Genomic DNA, 22,075 nt, shown 5'->3' on the forward strand with positions numbered 1-22,075 from the left:
CCCAGTTGATAACCCCCCAAATGATCCCCATACCTATGATTCTGTTCCTATTCTGGTTTGCTTAGTTGGATTTTGTTTTTACTTTTTACATTCAATTCTTGACAGTTGTGAGTTTGTTGTCATTTTAATGCTCATTGCATTGATCTTTTTTTTAAATAAGTCCCTTTAACATTTCATATAATAATGGCTTGGTGATGATGAACTCCTTTAGCTTTACCTTGTCTGCAAAACACTTCATCTGCCCTTCCATTCCAAATTATAGCCTTGCTGGATAGAGTATTCTTGGTTGCAGGTTGCCTTTCATCACATTGAATACTGCCTGCCAGTCCCTTCCTGCCTGCGAAGTGTCCTCTGAGAAATCAGCTGATAGTCCTATAGGCACCCCCCTGTAGGCAACTTTCCGCCTCTCTCTCGCTGTCCCCAGGACTCTGTCTTTATTTTTCACCTTTGGCATCTCAATCATAATGTGTCCTGGTGTGGTCCCCTCTGGGTTCAACTTGCCCAGGACCCTCCGTGCTTCCCGGACCTGTATGTCCATCTCCTTCACAAAATTTGGGAAGTTTTCTTCATTTTTCTCAATTCTTGCTTCCTCAGTCTGCACTGGTTGGCTGTTTTTTTCTTCCTTATGTTCCATATCATTGATTTGAACCCCAGTTTCCTTCCCTTCATCATTGGTTTTGTGTGGATTTTCCTTTGTTTCACTTAGCATAGCCTTCACTTCTTCCTTTATGCGTTTGCCATACTCAAGCATATCTGTCAAGCCTGTGAACATCTTTATCACCAATGTTTTGAATTCTACATCTGTTAGGTTGTCTATCTCCTCATCTGTTAGGTTGGCTACCTCCTTGTCGCTTAGTTCTCCCACTGGAACCTTGATCTGTTCCCCCTTTTGGGCCATATTTCTCTGTCTCCTCATTCTGACAGGCTCCTGTGTTTGTTTCCCTCCGTGTCCTAGGTAGAGCTGTCATTCCTGTTACGTTGTAAGGGGCGGAGCCTTAGGGATTCATCAGTACAGGGTGACCTGTTTCACCACGTTGTGGCACTGTGTGTGGGGGAGGGGTCCGAGAGGGAACAATGCCACATGCCCAACGCTCACCCCTTTTCCAGGAACCTCTCCCACTTCTGCACCAGACTGGAGCCCCTCTAGCTGCTGCCCTGGCTGTTGTTCCCAGAATGGGTGGGTCTACAGACGTTCTAGGACCGTGGGGACCCTTTAAACAAGCGGACTCTTCCTAAAGACTGGCAGTTTCTTCCTCCACCCTAACCCCTACTGATCTTCACAGTCAGAAGAAATGAGGCTTGATTTTCCCCAGTGCTGGGACCATGAGCTGCTAGGTCTGGTGAGAAGCTGCGAGCGCTCCCCAACTGTCCCTCCTGACTTTAAAATGTGTGATTGTGCTTTCTGCTGGCCTGCCACTGCCGCCGCTGCTGCTGCCACCACACTGCATCCTTTCTGCCCCTCCTACCTGTCTGGATGAGTATTTCTTCTTTATATCTTTGTTCCCTGGACTTCCATGCAGTTTAATTTTCTGGAACTTCTGGTTGTTTTTAGTTGTGTGGTAGCTGTACTCCTTCTTAGTTGTGGAAGGAGACACAGTGTGTCTGTCGATGTCTCCATCTTGGCCGCAAGTCCGCATATATCTGCATCTTACATAGCATATATTTAACAAGGAAACTAGAGGTATACTGTAATTTAAGGATAGGGAATGACATACTCTGTCTACTATAATGACTCCTTCAATTTTGTTCCTAAAATGTGAGTTGATTCTCCTGAACAAATGAGCACTGTTAGAACTTGTTTCCATTACATTTCTGTCCTTTTCTGCTCATCTCTTAAAGAGCTATTTATTCTAGCTACCCTATGTGAGCTCCAGCCGTTTCCCTTGCCTTGTGTGCCATGACCTAATATGTTAATATGAGTATAACTAAGGAAAATCGAGAGACACCATATGAAAAAAATACCTGTTAAAATTATATAATTTGGGTAATTATATTACATTAGCTACTAAAACACCCAAGAAAATTGCCCTGATACTTAAAACATAAACACACACCCATGTACGCACACAGCTATGACCTTCCAATTATGGCTAGGCTTTACTGGAGAAACTTTAATTTCAAGCCAAATATAAAATGACAAATTACTTTTAAGAATCTACTTTAAATTGAATATTGGAAAGCATATCCTACAAAATGCCTTTCTGTGGATTCTGAGCTAGATAACCCTTCAACTACCTTTGTTTGTGTGTAACCTATAACAATCCAGGAGTTGGCACATAAACAGAACATGTCAAGTATTTGCATAAATTCATTTAAAAAGAGAAACAGCTTCTGATGAATGTAGTGACATTCACTTAAATCAAAGCCTAACAGGTCACACCATATTAATACTAAACCAGCATGCATAATGAGTGCTATTATTCACATCTAAAATTAACTACTGAAATCAACAAAACAATTTATCTTAAGATCTCTATAATAAAAAGTTTAATTTTTAAATACCTAAATATTTTTTAATGAACCCATGTCAAGGAGGAGTGTCAATCTTCTACCTAAATGTTTATCCATTACTGATTGTTTTATCAGGAAAATAATTCTCTAAGGGTTTTTTTGTTTGTTTGGCTGTTTTGTGTGTGTGTGTGTGTGTGTGTGTTTTCACAAAAGAAGGCAGAAGAGAAGGATAAATAGCTAAAACCAAAGAAATGCAAACTAAAAGGGAGAAAGCATTCATGTCTATTTTTTAACTTTAGAATCAGCAGGTCCTCAATGAGCCCCCCAAATATTTTGATCAACTATAGATTTGCAAGTTTCAAGTAATAAACAATATTTTTTATTGTTTTTCTATTACAGTTCTCCCAATTTCTCCCCCACCCCATTGTTCTCCCCTGCCCTGCCCATCTCTCTTACCCCATCCCCATTCCCACCCCTGCCCCCAGAGTCAATCCCTACCCTGTTACCTATGTCCTTGGGTCATTTATACTAGTTCCTTGACTAGACTCTTCCCTTCTTACCCCTCGTGTCCTTCGCCTCCAGTCCTTGTCAGTTTATTCCTTTTTCCCATGCCTCTGGTTCCTTTTTGCTCATGTGTTTTGTTCATTAGGTTCCTCTTATAGGTGAAATCATATAGTATTTGTCTTTTGCTGCTTGGCTTATTTCAGTTAGCATAATACTCTCCAAGTCCATCCATGCTGTCATGAAAGGTAGGAGTTTCTCTTTCTTTCTGCTGCATAGTATTCCATTGGGTAAATGTACCACCCTTTTTTGATCCATTCATTTACTGATGGGCACTTAGGCTGTTTCCAGTACTTGGCTATTATAAATAATGCTATGAACATAGGGGTGCATAGGTTCTTTTGAATTGGGGTTTCAGGATTCTTAGGGAATAATTCCAGCAGTGAAATTGCTGGATCAAAAGGCAGTTCTATTTTTAGGTGTTTGAGAAAATTCTGTACTGTTTTCCACAGTGGCTGCATAAGCCTGAATTCCCACCAACAGTGCACTAGGGTTCTCTTTTCTCCACATCCTTGCCAGCATTTGTTGACTGATTTGAATTAACAATATTTTTACAAACCAACAAAACACACGGATTTATTCAACATTCTCAGCTCATAAAATGGCCTAGCACTTTGTATAAGAAATCATGATTAAACCAATGCAAATGTTAAGTGTCTATCACCATTAATCTCAAATAACTTCCTAAAAACAAACCATTGACAAGAAAGATGAGTTAATGAATTTTTATCTTTAACTCAAATGGTGTCTCATTCAGCTCTATTAAGCCACCAACATTTTCCATCTTGCCTTAGATGTAATGTGTTATTCAACCCTAAATTGTTTTTCTTATGTCTTCTACTTCTCTAACACCTTTTGCTCTACCAGACCTGTTAGCTTTCAACAAATTCCACAGTTTTAAATTAATGCATCAGTCAACAAGAAATCTTTCTGCAGTAAATTTAAAGACAGGTAGTGCTTACAAAAGTAGCTGAATTATAATTCACAAATGTAGCCATATTGATAAGGATGCATTATATCTTTTTAAAAAATTTCTACTTGAAATTCATACTGTGCTCAATTAGAATATTATTTCACAAGTTTCCACAAATAGAAAAGAGAAGATAGACATATTCTCACTGGAAAAGTGTACAGGTAACCTTCAGTTTTGTGAGTAAATGAAATTGCCCTAATACAGAGTCTCTGACAGCAAAGAATCTTAGTTTTCAGATTATAAAAGTTCCTACCTGGTAGGGACTTCTAGAACAATTGAAATTAAGCTTTTATGGAAAATGAGCCTGTTTCACATCACAGTCATCATCTACAAAACAGAGGTGGGAAGCTGACTTGGTTATCTCTTTAGCTTGTGAGGACTTTGGGACTTGTTTGGGATATAAATATATTGACAGCTTTCTGGACTTTTAGTCCTTAGGTGTTCAAATAGACAAAGTGAAAACCATTAATCGATAAAAAGAAGAATGCATGGTGCATCTTGGAAGCAATGGCTCTCCATGCGGAGGCAGGTCCTCTAGATCAGAAGCTGGGTGTCAGAAGTAGATGTTTTTAAACCACTTATGTCCGCTCATGTTAATCCCAGTTGAGGATATCCACAATAGTGAACCACTATTCATATCCCAGGAGAGGGTTACGGCTGAAGAAAAGGTTGAAAAGCATGGCTAATAAACCTTAGAGATTTTCTTTACAGCTCTTTCACATGCTGGCAGTGTAAACCCATGCATATATACAAACGCCAACTCCATGTACATCACTACACCTGCTGGAAGGTATAAAGAACTATTTATAGCTATTAGGGATCAGACGACATAGAAGGGTTAGATTAAGCAGCACCTAATATTTGACTGAGTATAGCTCTTATTTGAGTATAAATGCTAACAACCATAATCAGTAACTGAATATAATCCTAAAGTAGAAAAAAAAAAAACACATATCAACATTTAAAGAGGTAGAGACGAAATAGTCAAGTGAATGTGAAAGCTGTTTAATAAAAGCTATTTATTCCAGCTTGAAATTTACAAGAATAACTGCTAAAAATAAAAGTAAATGTTATGCTGTGATGTAAATTAGCAATTGCTGATTAAAAATAATAAGATGCTACAGCTAATCTATTGGTAGGAGTTTTCACACCAAATATACATGCAGCTCCTTCCTTCCTTCTTTCTTTTCTTCCTTCCTTTCATTCCTTCCTTCCCTCCTTCCTTCCTTCCAAAAACTATGGGTATTGTGCCATGGCCAGTGTGGCACAGTTGGAACGTCATCCCGTAACCAAAGGGCTGCAGGTTTGATCTCCAATCTGAGCATGTATGGGAGGCACCCAATTAATGTTTCTCTCTCTCTGAAAAGCAATAAAAAAATGTCCTTGGGTGAAAATTTTAAAAACTAATTTTTTTTTTTTAAAGAAGAGGCTATGAGAATTCTTAGTCAAAATAGTGCAGTCTGAAGTTCCATCTTTTTTAATTTTATAAGTCATAGAACACTTTTTCTTAAGGCCTCATATTTGTGATAACTGCATGACAGGGCAGCCAATCTATCTTGGAAGTCCTTGATAACATGGGAAATCCTGCCTTACTTAGACTTTGGTTTTACAAGAGCCTTTCCTTCAGTGGTCCTTATGTGGTGGCTCCTATTCAATTCAGTAGACAGAAGTTTGCCTGGTTCTTATTGGCATCTAATCTCCATATAAGCTTAATCTAGAAGAGGAAACAAACCCATTTTAATGACTGAGGATCCCAAGAAATTCACACCAAAACTTTTTGCCTTTTGGCCTCAAGGACAGATTCTGGATGTTACACATAACTTCTAATTCAATGTCTGCCTTACACTCTAAAGGCATTTGTGCACTTGAATGCATTTGAATTAGTAGTGACACTAAATGTGAAATCAGACACTTAACTCCAGATATAACCTAATAATTTAAAGATGGTTATATTGGGTAAATATTAGAAAAGGTTGTATATTTTTAGTTTTTTTCTAAATATTAAGATAATGTCACACTCCATGTTAACTTTTAAAAGACAGTAGTACAATCCTCATTCAGATCTCTGGGGCTTGCCTACGTATTATTTAAAACTAAACTAATAAATAGCAGATGTTTTCACATAGCCTCTCTATTCTATATCACAAAGATCTTTAGCTGCACAGGTGGCATAAATCTTGGTCAGTGCAGGCCATACTTGGACTTGAAGTTGCAGATGGTACACTGACTTGGCACAGTAGTTCCTAGTGGCACAGGTCTTCTGGAGTAAGCCGCGGGCACAGGCACACAGCCGTACACCCTGTCACTGTAAGGAGACCTCATTTGCCACAAAGCTGTCTTCCAGCTGCTTCAAAGAGATTTAAATTCACTATCTGTGACTCTAAGACCATTATAGATTACACAGATAATGAATATAAATTACTGTCTTTTATAAACAACATATCTAGAGTTACATATACATCCATCAGGTATGAATCTTCTAAGCCTGGGGGTGGGAAGGAGGGGCAAAGATACAAATTAAATTGTAAAACCAAGCAGTAAAGAGATACCAGTGAGAAAGCAGAAAGGCCTACCTGTTCAGGCAGATGAAGAATGGTGTGCTCTGCGGTGCCAAAGTGTGACAGAGATTTATACGCAGCGTTTGCTACAGCTGGGTCCTAGATAGTAAAACAAATTTTAAAACAGCACATATTAAACATCAACTCTGGAGGAAGCAATTTGGAAATGGTATTCACTCACCTTATCTGTCCCAATTGAAAATAGAGAGAAAGCAGCATTGGGCAGAGAAATCAGAAGCACTAATTTTTTATCCTAGTTTGGACATTAAACATAAAGTAACTCATAATCGCTCAGGCCCCCATGAGGTAGTATGGTTTAGTGGGAGCTGTATGAGGGCTTAAAATATGATAGGCTTGTAACTGGTTTCTGATGCTCCAGTACTAACAGGGAAAATTAGCTTTTAGGAACCTAAGCTCTTCCACTCATGAGTCAGGTATAACATCACCCACATCCTCTTCTCTATGCTTCTTGATTGGAAACAACATTTAAAAAATGGACTGGACTTTTTGCTTGTTTGACATGCTTGCTGGTGGGGGAGGGACAAAGCAGGAAAGAGGAAGGACCATTAAAAATGTGAGACAATGGCAACAGTTCCTTTTTAGACAAATGTCAGCTTCACAAAGTAATAAGTGTACTTTATGGTAAAAATAAGTGTACTTCATGGTAAAAATTGAGAATAATTTTTAAAGTTGAAACTTATGAATAGTCATAATTCTTTTAAAATTAGGAAGCCATCATTTCAAGAAAGTCATTTTTTTTTTTCTCTAAGAATCTTATTTGATAGTTCTTCCCCAGTTTGGTTTTGTTTCACTGACACTCCTTGTGATATTACCTTGTTTTGAGTGTGGGTCCAGAGGAAGCTGAGGATTTGAACTTTAAAATTCTGAAAAATCAACAAACACCAGAATAAAATTATAAGACAAAAATAAAACCAAGAATAAACTATCTGAAGTAGCAAATAGTGGAAATTAAATCACTTTCACAGTTATACCACTAGTAATTGACATAACCTGCATTTACTCATCATTCATAAAATGAAAATACCCAGAAACAGACTTATCATTTAAATACACAGATATTTTAAACACAATGGGGTTTTAAGGTTATTAAAGTTAGGAACCTAACCATTTCTTACTGACCTCTCAAGTCCAGGTACAAATCTCACACCCATCTTTCACACCACTGTTCCTGATCCCGTATCCAGAAGATAATCTCTCTTTTCCACACAGTCACATGCCACATGGCACACTTCAGCATCTATGTGTGGTTAACTCCCTGTTAGACTGCATATGCTTTGGGGCAGTGACTGTCATTTTCATTTAAAGGCTTAGACTATAAAGCCCAGAATATAAAGAACACAAAGTCCAGTTTCTCAAATGATAATAATTATGCATAAAATCATCTTCCAACTTCTGAATTCTTGCCCATCTAAATTATATAAGGTTCTTCTTTAACTCCTTGTCTTTGCATATTCTATTCCCCAAACTTCAGTGGGAAGCAACACTTCATTAATTCTTCAAGATCCTAGTCTAATAGCACCAGTTAAATAAGGTTTCCTTAGATTCCTCCTAAGAATGTTGCTCACTTCTACCACTATAGTCTCAAAGCCCTGTGAGTAACTGTACTCATCAAATGTTATAATTATTATTGCTTATGTCTACCTTCTTCATCAATCTTTCAGCTTTTGGAAGGCAGAGACTGACAGCAAGGTAAACAGAAAAATATAGGTACAGAGCTAGGAAGTCCTGAGTTTAGGTACTAGTTTTCATTTAGAAAAAACAGTGTTGGTCAAGTTGTCTTGCATATAGCAGATACTAAATAAATATTTGTTTAGTGAATGAATGAACCTTTAAAAATGTCAAATCTTTTAGCTATAAAATAAAAAAATAATACTTTCCTTATGAGATGTTAAGACTAATTGGTACAAAGTAATTAGAATAGTGTTGAAAATATATAATAGGTAATTTTTTTTTAAATTAAATATGTTTTTTGACTTTAGAGAGGGAGGGAGAGAGGAAGAGGTACAGAGGGAGAGAGAGAGAGAAAAACATAGATATGAGAGAGAAACATAAATTGATTGCCTCCCATTCACACCCTGACCAGGAATTGAATCTCTAACCTTTTGATGTATGGGAGGATACTCTAACCAACTGAGCCATACCAGAGAGAGCAATATAACTGGTACTTTAAAATAGTATCTCTTATTATTTATTAATATCGCTAAAGCCTAGTATAGTTTCCATAAATACATTCTGGGTCAATGAATAAATGTACCAGCATTTTGTAAAGCAATTCAGAAAACACACTAATTGAAACATGGGCTCTATTTTCAACAAGCTTTTAATGGAGTAAATAATATATGTATGCATATACTTGCAGTATAAAATAGAAATAAATATTCTTAGAACAGTATAAATAAAGAACTATCAGAGGAGTAGACTCTTGTTTGAAGGGACGTTCTCAAAAAATGGGAATGAGTTAAATCAATTCTTTATATCCGAATATAAATTTTAAAATTAGAGATGAAAAAAGGAAGTGATTTTGGGCAGAAAGAACAACATGACAAATGAAAAGAAATGAAAAAGTTTAGAGACAGAGAAGGAACCGTAAATGGCTCAGTTTTCCTGGAGTGCATGAGGTAGAAAAGTAGAGTGAGGCCAGACTTTGAAAGGCTTTATTGATTAGGTATAAAGCGGATGGATTTCATTTCAGGCAAACAAAAGGCACTGAGGTGACAAGGGATAGCAATGACCAATGAAATGCTTTGGGAACATCACTTTTTTCAACTCTGACTTACATCCAAACAAACAAAGCAGTTAACGGAAAACAAATTAAACATACACAGGGAAGGAGGGACAAGAGTGGGGGTGATAGGGGGTAAGAAGGGGAGAAAGAGAGGAACAGAAACAGTCAGAGGGACTGCTTCCATGTGGACTAGGGTCACTGAGGGGATCACTTTTCCGGGGAGGAAACTGATGGATGGAATGAAAAACAGAGGAACCTTAATATTAATATAAGCATGAAGATAAACCAAAATAAAATGCTAGTGGAAAAGAATGTAAAATTTGAAGAAGAATAAAACCCCATCTAATCCAAAAGGCAATTCACAGCCATTGGTAAGTAAACATCTTCCTCCACAAATAAGAAGGAATACAACTACCTCAAAACTAGAGACAACCATAAGTTCCAGAAAATCAAGCTGCATGGAAGTCCAACAAACAAAGATAAAAAGAAGATTTACTCATTCAGACAGGTAGGAGGGGCAGAGCCGAGGTGGAGAGGATGTGGTGTGGTGGTGGCAACAGCGGCAGCACTGGAAGACCAGCGGAAAGTGCAGCCAAACATTTTAAAAAGTCAAGAGGGACACATGGGGAGCACTCCCAGCACCAAGCCAGACCGCACAGCTCACGGTTCCAGTGCCAGAGAAAATGAAGCCTCATTGCTTCTGACTGCAATTCAGTGGGGGTTGGGGCGGGGGAAGAAACTGCCGGTCTCTCAGTAGACTCTCCTTATTTAAAGGGCCCCCATCGTCCTAGAACATCCGCAGACCCACTCACTGTGGGAACAATGGCCAGGGCAACAGCTAGAGAGGTGCCAGTCCCATACAGAAGTGGGAGAAGTGCCTGGAAAAGGGGCGAGTGCTTAGCAAGCAGCATTGTTCCCTCCCAGACCCCTTCCATATACACAGCACCACCACATGGTAAAATGGGCTGCCTGTACTGACAAATACCCAAGGCCCCGCCCCTTACAATGTAACAGGTGCGAGAACTCTACCTAAGACACAGAGGCAAACAAACACAGGAGCCTGTCAAGGTAAGGAGACAGAGGACTTCTGGCCAAGATGGAGGCCTAGACAGACATGCTCCATCTCCCTTCACAACTAAGAAGGAATACAACTATTGCAAAACCAGAAATAATCAGAAGTTCCAGAAAATAAAAGGAAGTCCAATGTATGAAGTTATAAAGAAGTGGTGCTCATCTGGACTGGTAGGAGGGACGAAGCCGGGGTGGAGAGGTCAAGCTGTGCTGGCAGCAGCAGCAGCGGTGATGGTGGTAGGATGGTGGTAAGCACAGACACCCATATTTAAGGGGAGGTGAGAAGCGCCTGGGGAGCACCCCTGGCTGCAGACCAGATCCGTCAGCTTACGATTCCACGCTGGGGAAGGCAGACGTCCACTGCCTTGGACTGTGAGGCGTGGAGGGGGTGGGGACAGAGGAGGTGGCTCCTGGTCTCCAGTGGAGAGTGAACGGCAGAAATCCATCTTGAACCCCCACCCCCACAGAAAATTCCTCAGCACAGAGAGAAGGGTCTACCAGTTTTGATGAGTGCATGGGGCTCTGCCCCCTATAACGTAGGAGGGGTGATAGCCCCGCCCAGGAAGCAAAGGTAAACACAAAACTGTCAGCATGGCACAGATCATAATAGAGATCCTGGTGACACAGACACAGAAGCAGCAGATAGGAAATCTTTCTGAAGCATAGTTCAGAGCTTTGGTTATAAAAGTGCTTACGGACCTAACAGCAGATCTTAAACAAGATGGTGAAGGAATGAAGGCTAGTCCTGCTGAAATGAACAAAAACACATAAGAAGCTAGTGGTGAGGGGAAGAAAACCAGGGATCAAATCAACAAATCGGAACACAGGGAAGGAAGAAATAGTCAACCAGGGCAGAAAGAGGAAATGAAAAGTGAGGAAAATGAGGAGAGGCTCAGAAACCTATGGGACAGTTATAAGCAGGCAAACATCCTAATCACAGGGTTGCCAGAAGGTGAAGAGGAACCAGAAATTGAAAAGTTATGTGAAAAAATAATGAAGCAGAACTTCCCTAACTTGGAGAAGGAAATAGACTTACAGGTCCAGGAAGCACAGAGTTCCAAAACAGCTGGACCCAGGGAGAACCACACCAAGACACATTAGAATCAAAATGTCAAAAATTAAGGATAAAGAGAGAATCTTAAAAGCAGCAAGAGAGAAGAAGAGAATTATGTACAAAGGGGTCCCAATAAGACTATCAGCTGATTTCTCAAAAGAAATTCTGCAGGCAAAAAGGGACTGGCAAAAAATATTCAAAGTAATGAAAAGTAAAAACCTACAACCATGATTACTCTATCCAGCGAAGCTGTCATTCAGAATAGAAGGGCAGAGAAAGTGCTTCCAGGACAAAGTAAAACTGAAGGAGTTCATCAGATCCAAACCCCTGTTATAAGAAATACTAAAGGGACTTGTTTAGGAGAAAGAGGATCAAAACTATGAACATTAAAATGAATACTGTATCACAACAACCAACAACAGAAGCTAGGGAACTGAACAAAGGCAAACTAAGTAGGCAACGAAAGTGGAAAAATAATTATAGGTATAGAGAACATTATGGGGGGGTCAACAGAGAGGGGGAAGGGAGGAAAGGGAGGGAGATGGTACAGAAATTAAGAAGCATGGTAGGAGGGAGTGGGGTAGACAGGAAGATGTTGAGAAGAACTATATAAAAAATCAATGGGCATGGACTAAGGAGGGAGACAACTGGAGGGAGGGGGGTCACTGGGTGGAGGGGAACAAAGGGAAAAGAAATTGGGACAACTGTAACAGCATAATCAATAAAGCATTTTTTTTTTTTAATGAAGAAACAGAGAAGTATGGCCCAAAGGAAAGAGAAGATCAAGGTTCCAGTGGGAGAACTAAGCGATGAGAAGATAGCCAACCTAAAAGATGCAGAGTTCAAAACGCTGGTGATAGAGATGCTCACAGATTTGCCAGGTATGCTTAAGCATGCCAAATGCATAAGGGAGGAAATAAAGGCCATGCTAAATGAAATGAAGGAAAATCCACACAAAATCAATGGTGAAGGTAAGAAAACCAGAATTCAGATCAATGATTTGGAATATAAGGAAGAAAAAAACAGTCAACCAGTACAGAATGAGGAAATACGAATTGAAAAATATAGGAGAGGCTTAGAAACCTCTGGGACAACTTTAAACATGCCAACATCCAAATCATAGGGGTGCCAGAAGGAGAAGAGAAAGAGCAAGAAATCAAAAGCTTATATGAAAAAATAATGAAGGAAAACTCCCCAAATTTGGCAAAGGAAATAGACATATAAGTCCAGGAAGCACAGCATCCCAAAGAAGCTAGACCCAAAGAGGACCACACCAAGACACATTATAAATAAAATGCCAAAAGTTTAAGATAAAGAGAGAATCTTAAAAGCAGCAAGGGAAAAGCAGAGAGTTACCTACAAAGGGGTACCTATAAGACTATCAGCTGATTTCTCAAAAGAAACTTTGCGGGCAAGAAGCATTCAATGTGATGAAAAGCAAGGACCTACAACCAGGATTACTCTATCCAGCAAAGCTATCATTTGGAATGGAAGGGCAGATAAAGTGCTTCCCAGACAACATAAAGCTAAAGGAGTTAATCATCATCAAGCCATTGTTATATGAAATGTTAAAGGGACTTATTTAAGAAAAAGAAGATTAACGCTATGAACATTAAAATGACAATAAACTCACAACTATCAACAAATGAATTAAAAAATCAAAAACAAACTAAGCAAACAACCAGAACAGGAATAGAATCATAGGTATGAGGATCACATGTAGGGTTATCAGCTAGGAAGAGGAAAGGGGAGAAAGGAGGAAATGTTGCAGGGACTAAGAAGCAGAATTGGTTGGTACAAAATAGACAGGGGAAAGTTAAGAATAATATAGGAAAGGATGAAGCCAAAGAACTTACATGCACTACCCATGGACATAAACTAAGGGGGGTGGGATTGCTGGAGGGAAGAGGGGTACTCAGAAGAGAGGAGCAAAGGAAAAATAAATTGGGACTACTGTAACAACATAATCAATAAAATATATTTTTTAAAAAATGCACACACAAATCACTTCATAAATTGATAAAGTCTGAATAACTCAATGTACAAGCAATATAAATGTATATAAATTTATGTCTTGAAAACAAAAAATAAATATACACTACTTGCTCTTATTTTGATTTTTAGTCTTAGCTCCTTTGCAGTAGCCTGGCAGACTCTCTTTTAACATAAAGGTATGTACCAGTGAACAGTAGCCATAAAAAAAGACTGTTGGTGGTGAAGTATACATTCTAGGAGTCCCAAACTAATTCTTTTTAATACAGTAATACAAAAGTTGAGATGTTAGAATAAATTCACAATATCCTGTATTGGTTTAATCCTGCATTCAACAACTAGTTACTGAATATATATTATGCATCAGGCACTGTGCTAGCTTTTGCATACTCAATAAGAACAAATTTGATTTTATTCATGGTGGGTATTTAGAGTTAGAAGTATTATCCTATAATCCTCTTATCATGTGATCTCAAACATGAAAAAGACTATTATTGGGATATGATGAAAAGGTAGTTTATCAAAGTCTGTGAATCAGACTAAAAGTCCATTAAGACATGCACTGAAAATCAATTGCTGCCCTTTTAAGGAAAAGGAAAAAAGGTGAACAGGGAAGGAAATATGACTACAAAAGAGGAAGCATAAAAAAATTCACACACCCTCTCTATTTCACTCAAAGAAGAGATAATGAAGAAAATGTTAAGCAGGAAATTATTAATCTTAAGCAAAGCATCTTTCACCAAGTGTTTCAATTCATTACAATGACAAATAGAGTCATTCATAAAAGTGTTTTCCTCTCCTAAGATGGTTTGGTTCATCATCATCCTCATTGAAAAGTACAGATGAAGATGACGGATGTATATAGAAAATGTGAAGCTAGGAACAAAATGACCATATAGTCACACTAATGGGAGAGTCTGTCCTGCTTTCATTACACTTTGTACATTTTTTTAGAACTTGAAACCCCAACAAAATGAATTTAAACTGTTGACTTGATCAATTCTATTATTTTAGAAACACTATTTTTAAATAATGACTTTTTCAAATCTTGACTGTATTCTCACAATAAAAACTTGGTATCTTTTATGTAAATAATTCTTAAAGACACAGAATTGATAAGGGTGGATAGCCTACTACTCCTAAGACTCCATAAAGACATCAACATGTTCTCAGAACAAAAAGTGCTAAAGGATTTTTGGCAAAGAATTACAAATATATTTTTTCCAAAAGTTATTATAAAACACATGTCTTTCCAATGTAAAAACAGGCAATTTATTGAGCTCCCAATGCATACCTCATATTCAGCTGTATTGACTGTTAATGAAGGAACCAGAGAAAACAGTTCACTGAGGGTCTTCAAAATGAGAGGTCTCGTGTCACAGCTCAGCTTTGGGGAGAGAGCATTCCAAGTGGAGCGAATACAAACCACCTGCAAAGCGAATAAAAAGTCAGTGACTAACAAAATCCCAGTTCCTATGAAGCCATTAGTAAGGAGTACTTTTTAAAAATGTTTTCTTTTTTAATTACAGTTGGCATTCAATGTTACTTTAATTTTATATATAGAGGATAGTGATTAGACATTTATGTAACTTAGAGGTGATTCCCCTGATAAGTTTAGTTCCTACCCGACACCATACATAGTTATTACAATATTATTGACTATACCCTCTGTGCTGTAATTTACATTCCTGTGATAAGAGTACTACATTTTATTATAAGAAAACTTAAGAAAAGAACAAGAACATTCCTAGAAGTTAAGATTTGGTAAGGTATTGCCCTTAAATTATTTAAATCGATATAAACTGCTGTTGAGGAAGACCCAGCCTGCCTCATACAATTGTTTTTTTTTCACTACTTTACTTTGGTTAAGCATGGGAAAAATCTCTCTCTCTCTCTCTCTCTCTCTCTCTCTCTCTCACATGCACACACCAGATTAGTGACATTCATTGTTCAAGAACCAGTCTCTGAAACAAAGAAGGGCAAGACAATGCTAGGATATTTCTAAAGGCATGTATCCACAGTTCTTGCAGTTTTTCAGCCCTGCTGAAACTATGACATCACTCAGAAAATTGGGATGTTAATATATATAAAAATTAAAGTCTCAAATCATCTTATATACTTTTAAAGAAGGTAGGAGAATGCTGATATTATTTAAAATAATAATTTAAGGCTGTTTTAAAAGTCATCAGATTTAAGAGGCTGTTAAGTGATAAAACAAAAACTAAAACCCAACAAAAATGTTTAAGCTCAATTTCCTTAAACCAAGTGCTCTTAATTCATTTAGTATCTGTCATTATGGATATTCAAATACCTTCTTAAGTTTGACTCCAATATTTTATTAAAATTTTAAAACTCAGACAGGAACAATGCAAACAGATCAATTAGATACTTTAACAAGGATTAATCTGTCTAAAATACTCCAATCTCTTCTCCTAGGCTTGAATTAGCAGACGTAATTTATCTCCATCTACACACATAAATTATTCAGTAAAGCTACAGGAGGTAGTCAGTAAAAAGATGTCAAAGATAAATGAATAATATATATACTTAAGGACACAGGTTAAGGAGAGGCTCAAAGGAGAAGACAGAAGAAAGTATCTCAGAAAACTTGGATTTAGTGCTGTTCTATTTTCTACTTTCCATGAAACAGCAGAAAAATGTTCTTTGACTTGGGATCTGCCACAAATTTGGATTCCAGTAACATTTACTAATGACAGTTCTATGTGCCAGGCATGACAGTAGGCACATTTATACAAAGAAGTAGCTCTATTACAAATCATCAGTATTTGAAATTTAAAAGAAAATTTCTTAAAAGCTTTCAATTCAATGTTGAGTGTGTACGCAAAGTAGTTAGTATATCGTACTAAGAGAAACAATAAAATATAAAATATAACCTAACCCTTCAAAGAATTTAGCACCTATTGAAAAAAGAGAAGTGCATGTAATTATAAGTTGTCAGAAAACAAAAGGTACATGATTAGATTTTGAACTGTGTTCAACAGAGAGTACTTTCAAGATAAACTTAGGCAAGGAAGATAACAGTAAGTGGAAGTTATCATAGAGGGTATCAAAAGGCAGTTAGTCTTTTTATTTTTTTATAATTTTTAAAATCCTCACCCAAGGATATGTTTATTGATTTTAAAGTGTGTGTGTGTGGGGGGGGGGACAGATAAACAGACATACAGATATCAATTGGTTGCCTCCTGCACATGACCAGACTGCAGCCTAGGCATGTGCTCTGCTTGACTGGGAATCAAACCTGCAACATTTGGTGTACGGACGATGCTCCAACCAGCTGAACCACCAGACCAGAGCAAGAGGCAGTTAGTCTTGAAATGGGATTTGAAGAAGGAATGAACACAAATGAACAGACAATCCACCAGGAAATGGAAAGCTTAAGTCAAAACCACAAAAAAGAGCATGTTGTAGGCACAAAAAGCACACATGCCAGTGAGGAGAGTCTCGTGAGTCAGAGTATCTGGAATATCAAAGAAGTTTGTTCCAGAATCAAAAAGAAAAGGCAGCCTCTAGAAATTTATGAATTGAGGAATAAATAAAATTAAAATGCTACTTTTGAAAGATCCGTCTGGCAGTCTTATAGCCAAAGTCAAAGCAGTCATCCTCTTCTCTAATTTATCTCACTAGTCCCAGCACATAAACAGCCTCAAAGGTTTCTAAAAATTTTATGCTCAGTGTACTCACTAATTGTCCATGCTTTGTCCTCACTTTAAATGCCTATCCAATTCCAATCTATGTTGTTTCAAGATCCAGTTCAAATCCCACTTTCACAATTAACTTTTTTTCTTATAATTCAAGCTCTCATTTTATCACTTTCTTTTCTCCAATTTCTAACTCTTAAAACTCTGCCAACCAATTAGCATCTAATTATATACTGTCTAGTATTGTTCACTATTGTTGTGAATGTAAATTATCTTAATTATATATTAAATTCTCCAAAAACAATGACCATATCTTATAGTTCTCATTCCTCACTATCTAGCACAGTACTAAGTATATAACAGATTATTAGTTCTTTACCACCAATGGTACTGAAACCTGAAGAATGGTAAATCTGAAGTAGAAATTAAAATAATTAAAAGAACTTGGAGAACAAATTGGGAAATCAGGTATTATGGGCCTAGATACCTGCGTGAATAAAAAGTAACATTTAAAAAGAAGGGGAAACTGGAAAAAAAAAAAAGCATATTTGCAGGAGATGGGGGGTGAAGAGTTCCACTTTAGATATCTTTAATTTGAGTTGATATAAAGACATCTAGATAGAAATAACCTGCAGGTAGGAGAAAAAAGGGACAGTAACTCAGATGTGAGGTTGGTCAACAACAGCTGTCATTCGAATGCTTCTATAAATCAAAAGATAAGAAAGAAGTATGGCCTCATAGATGTCCTGATGCACTTAGCAGATGAACAAAAAGGTCTGTGGTCACCCATTACAGAAGCACAAAACAGGTCTTGCCCTTTCCATGGGTGGTGGGTAGGGAGTGAGGCTACATCCTCCAACTATTTTCAAGAATTTACAATGATTTTTTAAAAAGTCTTATTCCTAGGACAGTCACAAACTAATGCCTGAAATGGTACGCTACATATAGCGTGAGAAAATATTCTAGAATCCAGTCATAAATGCTAGCCTTAGGCATAAGAAAGGTATACCTACAGAGAGTATTTGCAAACCCAGGTTTGGTTATACATAAGCAGGAACAGAGAGGCCTCCAGTAAAGAAGGCTGCTTTCTCTGATCTTCCCCAACCTAGGCTATTCTTCACTAGATATTCTGGCCCTGACAGCTCCTTGGACTGAACCTGGCACCCTCTCGCTATGTCTATCTCCTTGATCCACCAGCCTTTAGACCTATGAGATCTGTCAAATTACATCAGATTAGTCAGGCTCATGGTCCTGGCCTTTATTGGCTTGTTCTGCACATTACCCAATAACTTGTTTGTTTTCAAAAAAAAAAAATAGATTGACTTCTGGTTCCAACAATATGATGGGCCACACCTAAAATGATTGATAAAGAAGAAAATTCTACATACATATAGCTGCGCTGAAATGGAAAAAAAAGGGGGTGGGGGAATGAGTATTACGCAAGGCTAGAAACAAAGAGGGAAATACCTGAGTTGGGGTATTGTAAGGAATTTATCAGTTTCCATAACCTAGTAGCTTGCGTTTAAAGGTTACCCCGGAAGAAGAGATAGAACCTTTAGCTTACGTAAGGTGGGAGTTAGAACTGAAACTCCCACATAAAACCAGCACCCTTGAAGAGCAGTTCCTTCAGTGTAATGGCTGAACTAGAAACCACTGAGCTGAAAAATTAATATAAAAATGTTAGTGGGCCAGGGACACCTGGACTACTCATGAAGGGTATGCCCGTAACACATAACCCAAATGGTTCACACAGAAAAATAAAATAAGCACCTCTAAAAATGAGGTCACAATAAAAATTTCAAAACATGCAATGATGAATGAGTCCAACATGAGTTAGAATCAGTAAAAATAATCAGCAGATTAAATACAAAAGCACCTGAAAGAATTAAAGGTGAAAGATAACACATTTAATTCCCAGTAAAAGAATTATGATGGAAAAGAGAGAAATCTGGAAAAGAACCAAATAGAATCTCTGCAACTGAAGATATAGCCACTGGACCTATTAATCCAACCAACAGGAAATACCCTATATACAGACCAGAAAGATTAGAGTTATAAAACATTTTTTTAAAAGTTCAAAGTTGGGGAGCATTGACTGAGGTGCCTTTCTTATGTTTACCAAGAAATCGTAACAAAGTTTAATTTTAGAATGGCCCTTGGAGAAGTGGTTGATTCCAGGGCTGGGTTAGGGAAACTACAACTTAAGTCTGGAGCACCTTCTGGTGCCAGAAAGTAAGGAAGTGTCCATAAATGGGTGTGGACTTGTTGAAAGGGGATAGGATCCAATCTGAAAAAGTTCCCAATGGCCAAATAAATACCCATTGGTCTACACTAGTATAAATAATTGAGTGAATGAATGAATAAATGAATAAAAGAGAAGGAACAGCTCTTCCTTACAGAAGACTTCTAACTAATCAATGTAGAAGCAATGAAAGAAAGAAAAAAAAAATCACCATCAGACAGATACCACAGGAATAACTGTTGGAGGCAAGATGTGCTAATGGATGTTAAAATTATGGGGCAAAAGCCTGAAGACAAACAGGATAATTAGATAGTCTCAAAGTCTCACATGTGAGACATTTATTTATTACAAAAGCAGAAACAGTAATGTTGCTGTGGAAAAACTCAGAGCTCATCACCTTAACCAAGCAATTAAAACTAACATCGCCAGTAATAAAACTTATCGACATCATGTACCCCTGATATGACACACTGAGAAAGGCTCATTATTTCTGTAATGTTCTAAAATATTACAAAAATGTATAACCTCAATCTAATCATGAGGAATTATCCTCACACCTAAACCAAAGGACATTTTATAAAATAACTAACAAGACTTTTCAAAAGTGTCCAGATCATGAAAGAAAAAAAGAAACAGACAAACAAAAAAACTGAGAAACTGGCATAGATTGGAAGAGTTAGGAAACATGACAACTAAACTCAATGTGGGAGCATGGCACAGTAAAAAGACATTAGTGGGAAAACTGTGAAATCTAAATAAAGTCCACAGTCTAGTCAATAGTATTGTGCCATTGTTAATTTCTTATTTTTTATAACCGTGCTGTAATAATGAAAGCAAGATGTTAATATTAAGGAAAACAGAATGAAAAAATATATAAGAAGTCAAGAAGTCTCTGTGCTATTTTTCTTTCTTTTTTAAAAAAATAACAGCCTTTTCAAGATATAAATTGCATACCATACAATTTACATACTTAAAGTACAATTCAGTGTTCTTAGCATACTCACAAAGCTGTTGGAACCATCATCACAATCACTTTTAGAACAGTTTTCATTGCCTCCAAAGGAAGCCTCGTAATCATTTGTCATTCCCCATTTCCTCCCATGATTCCCAGTACTAGGCAATCATAACGCTACTTTGTCTCTCTAAATATGCTTTTTCTAGACCTTTTCTATAAATAAAATCATAAAATATGCCATATATTGTTATTGGTTCTTTTCAATTAATATATTGTTTTTAAGAGTCCTTTCATGTCATAGCATTTGTCTGTACTTATGCCTTTAATTGTCAAATACTATTCTGTTCTATGTATATAGCTCTCTGTACTACATTGTAAAACTTTTCTGTAAGTTTGAAGTTATTTCAAAATATAAGGTTAAACAACAGGAATAGGAAAAATGTACTACTTAAAGAAATTACAGCTGAAATTTTTCAGAATCAATGGACACTTATTCTCTAAGTCCTAATAAGCAGGATAAATAAAAATAAGTTTATATATATTATGACTGTTTACCACCAAAGGCAAAGAGACAATCTTCAAAAATAAAGACTATATACAGAGGAACTTTAGAGTAACAACACACTTCATAATTAAAAAGGTCATGCAGTAAGGTCTTAAAAGTGTTGAGGAAACTACTAGCCTATAATGCTAAAACCACCATTGACCAGTAAGGGCAAAACAAGAAAAAAATAAGTAAATAAGAGAAACAATACCTAGGTATTGTGCACATATAGCCTATGAATATTAATGTGCAAAGGACTCAGAACGTCTTGCTTAGTCTGTCTATAAGGTTTTGGAGAATTCATCCTATTCTAAGTGCTTACATGATGCATATTTTGTTGCCATCTTTGTTTCTCCTGGAGAATGATATTTTTTTCATGTTATCCTTCCCCATGAACTACAGCAACACTGAACAGCGCAGACTTAAGAGGGCCCTGTGCGTGTGGTACACTGGGAAGAGTACATGACTGGAGTCAGAAACCCCAGGTTCTCTCATTTGGTAGTTGCGTGACTATGACAAAGTCATTAATTGCCTTCAATCGGTTTCCCCAACTGCAAAACAAATATTTCTAGTAACACTTGCTCTATGTATAGCACCAGGTTAACAGTATAAGCCATACTGAGCAACTGTATGCAAACATGCTTTATACACTGTAAATCATGGTTATTGCTATTATAACCAATGGAAAAAAGTAATGAATTCCCAAAGAATCAGAGCCTTTGCTTCTAATTCTTGTGCTCTAAGAATGACAGTATTCCTTCGTTGGTCCTTCGCAGAGGAACAGATAGCTTTCTTCTAATTTTACTTCCAAAAGCTATTTCTAGAAATTCCTGAGAACAGCCTACTCCTTTTGTCCTGATGCTTTATTCCAACTGGGGAAAAAGCTTTATAAAACTGCCTTATTTGCCCTTTTCTTAGTGAAGGTAAAAGAAACTGCCTTCACAATTAAAGGACTCAAGTTATCATCACGCAGTGAAGCCCTCTGAGCCAATTCAGCACACACAATTCACAAAACAGGATGTTTCTATTACCAAAACAAGGGAAAAGAGGGAGTTTAAGGAGACACAATCAATGGAGTAGAAACACTGGGGAAAATAACATTCTTTCTTATCCTAATAATATGGGGCTAAAGGTTATAAGTGTTTAAAAATGACTAGCACAGATTTATTTAAGCAATTTCAGTATTTTAATGTCTGAGACTAGTTTATTACAAAGGCAACGCTGTAGAAAATAATAGGAACAAATACTGAGTTTGTCTTTTTAAGTCCC

General features: G+C 37.3%; 1 protein-coding gene across 1 annotated transcript in view; it reads right to left on the reverse strand.

The window, feature by feature from the left end:
* FOCAD (focadhesin) overlaps positions 1-22,075 on the reverse strand; it is a 336,121-nt gene that overhangs the window by 110,298 nt on the left and 203,748 nt on the right. The window contains exons 16-18 of the mRNA XM_090274062.1: positions 14,701-14,835; positions 7,377-7,427; positions 6,559-6,642 (exon numbers count right to left, since the gene is read on the reverse strand). Of these exons, the coding sequence (XP_090130188.1) occupies positions 6,559-6,642; positions 7,377-7,427; positions 14,701-14,835 (270 nt within the window). The remainder of the gene's footprint in view (positions 1-6,558; positions 6,643-7,376; positions 7,428-14,700; positions 14,836-22,075) is intronic.

The sequence above is a fragment of the Furipterus horrens genome, unplaced genomic scaffold, assembly GCF_987537825.1.
Source record: "Furipterus horrens unplaced genomic scaffold, mFurHor1.1.pri manual_scaffold_4, whole genome shotgun sequence".
Lineage (NCBI taxonomy): Eukaryota > Metazoa > Chordata > Mammalia > Chiroptera > Furipteridae > Furipterus > Furipterus horrens.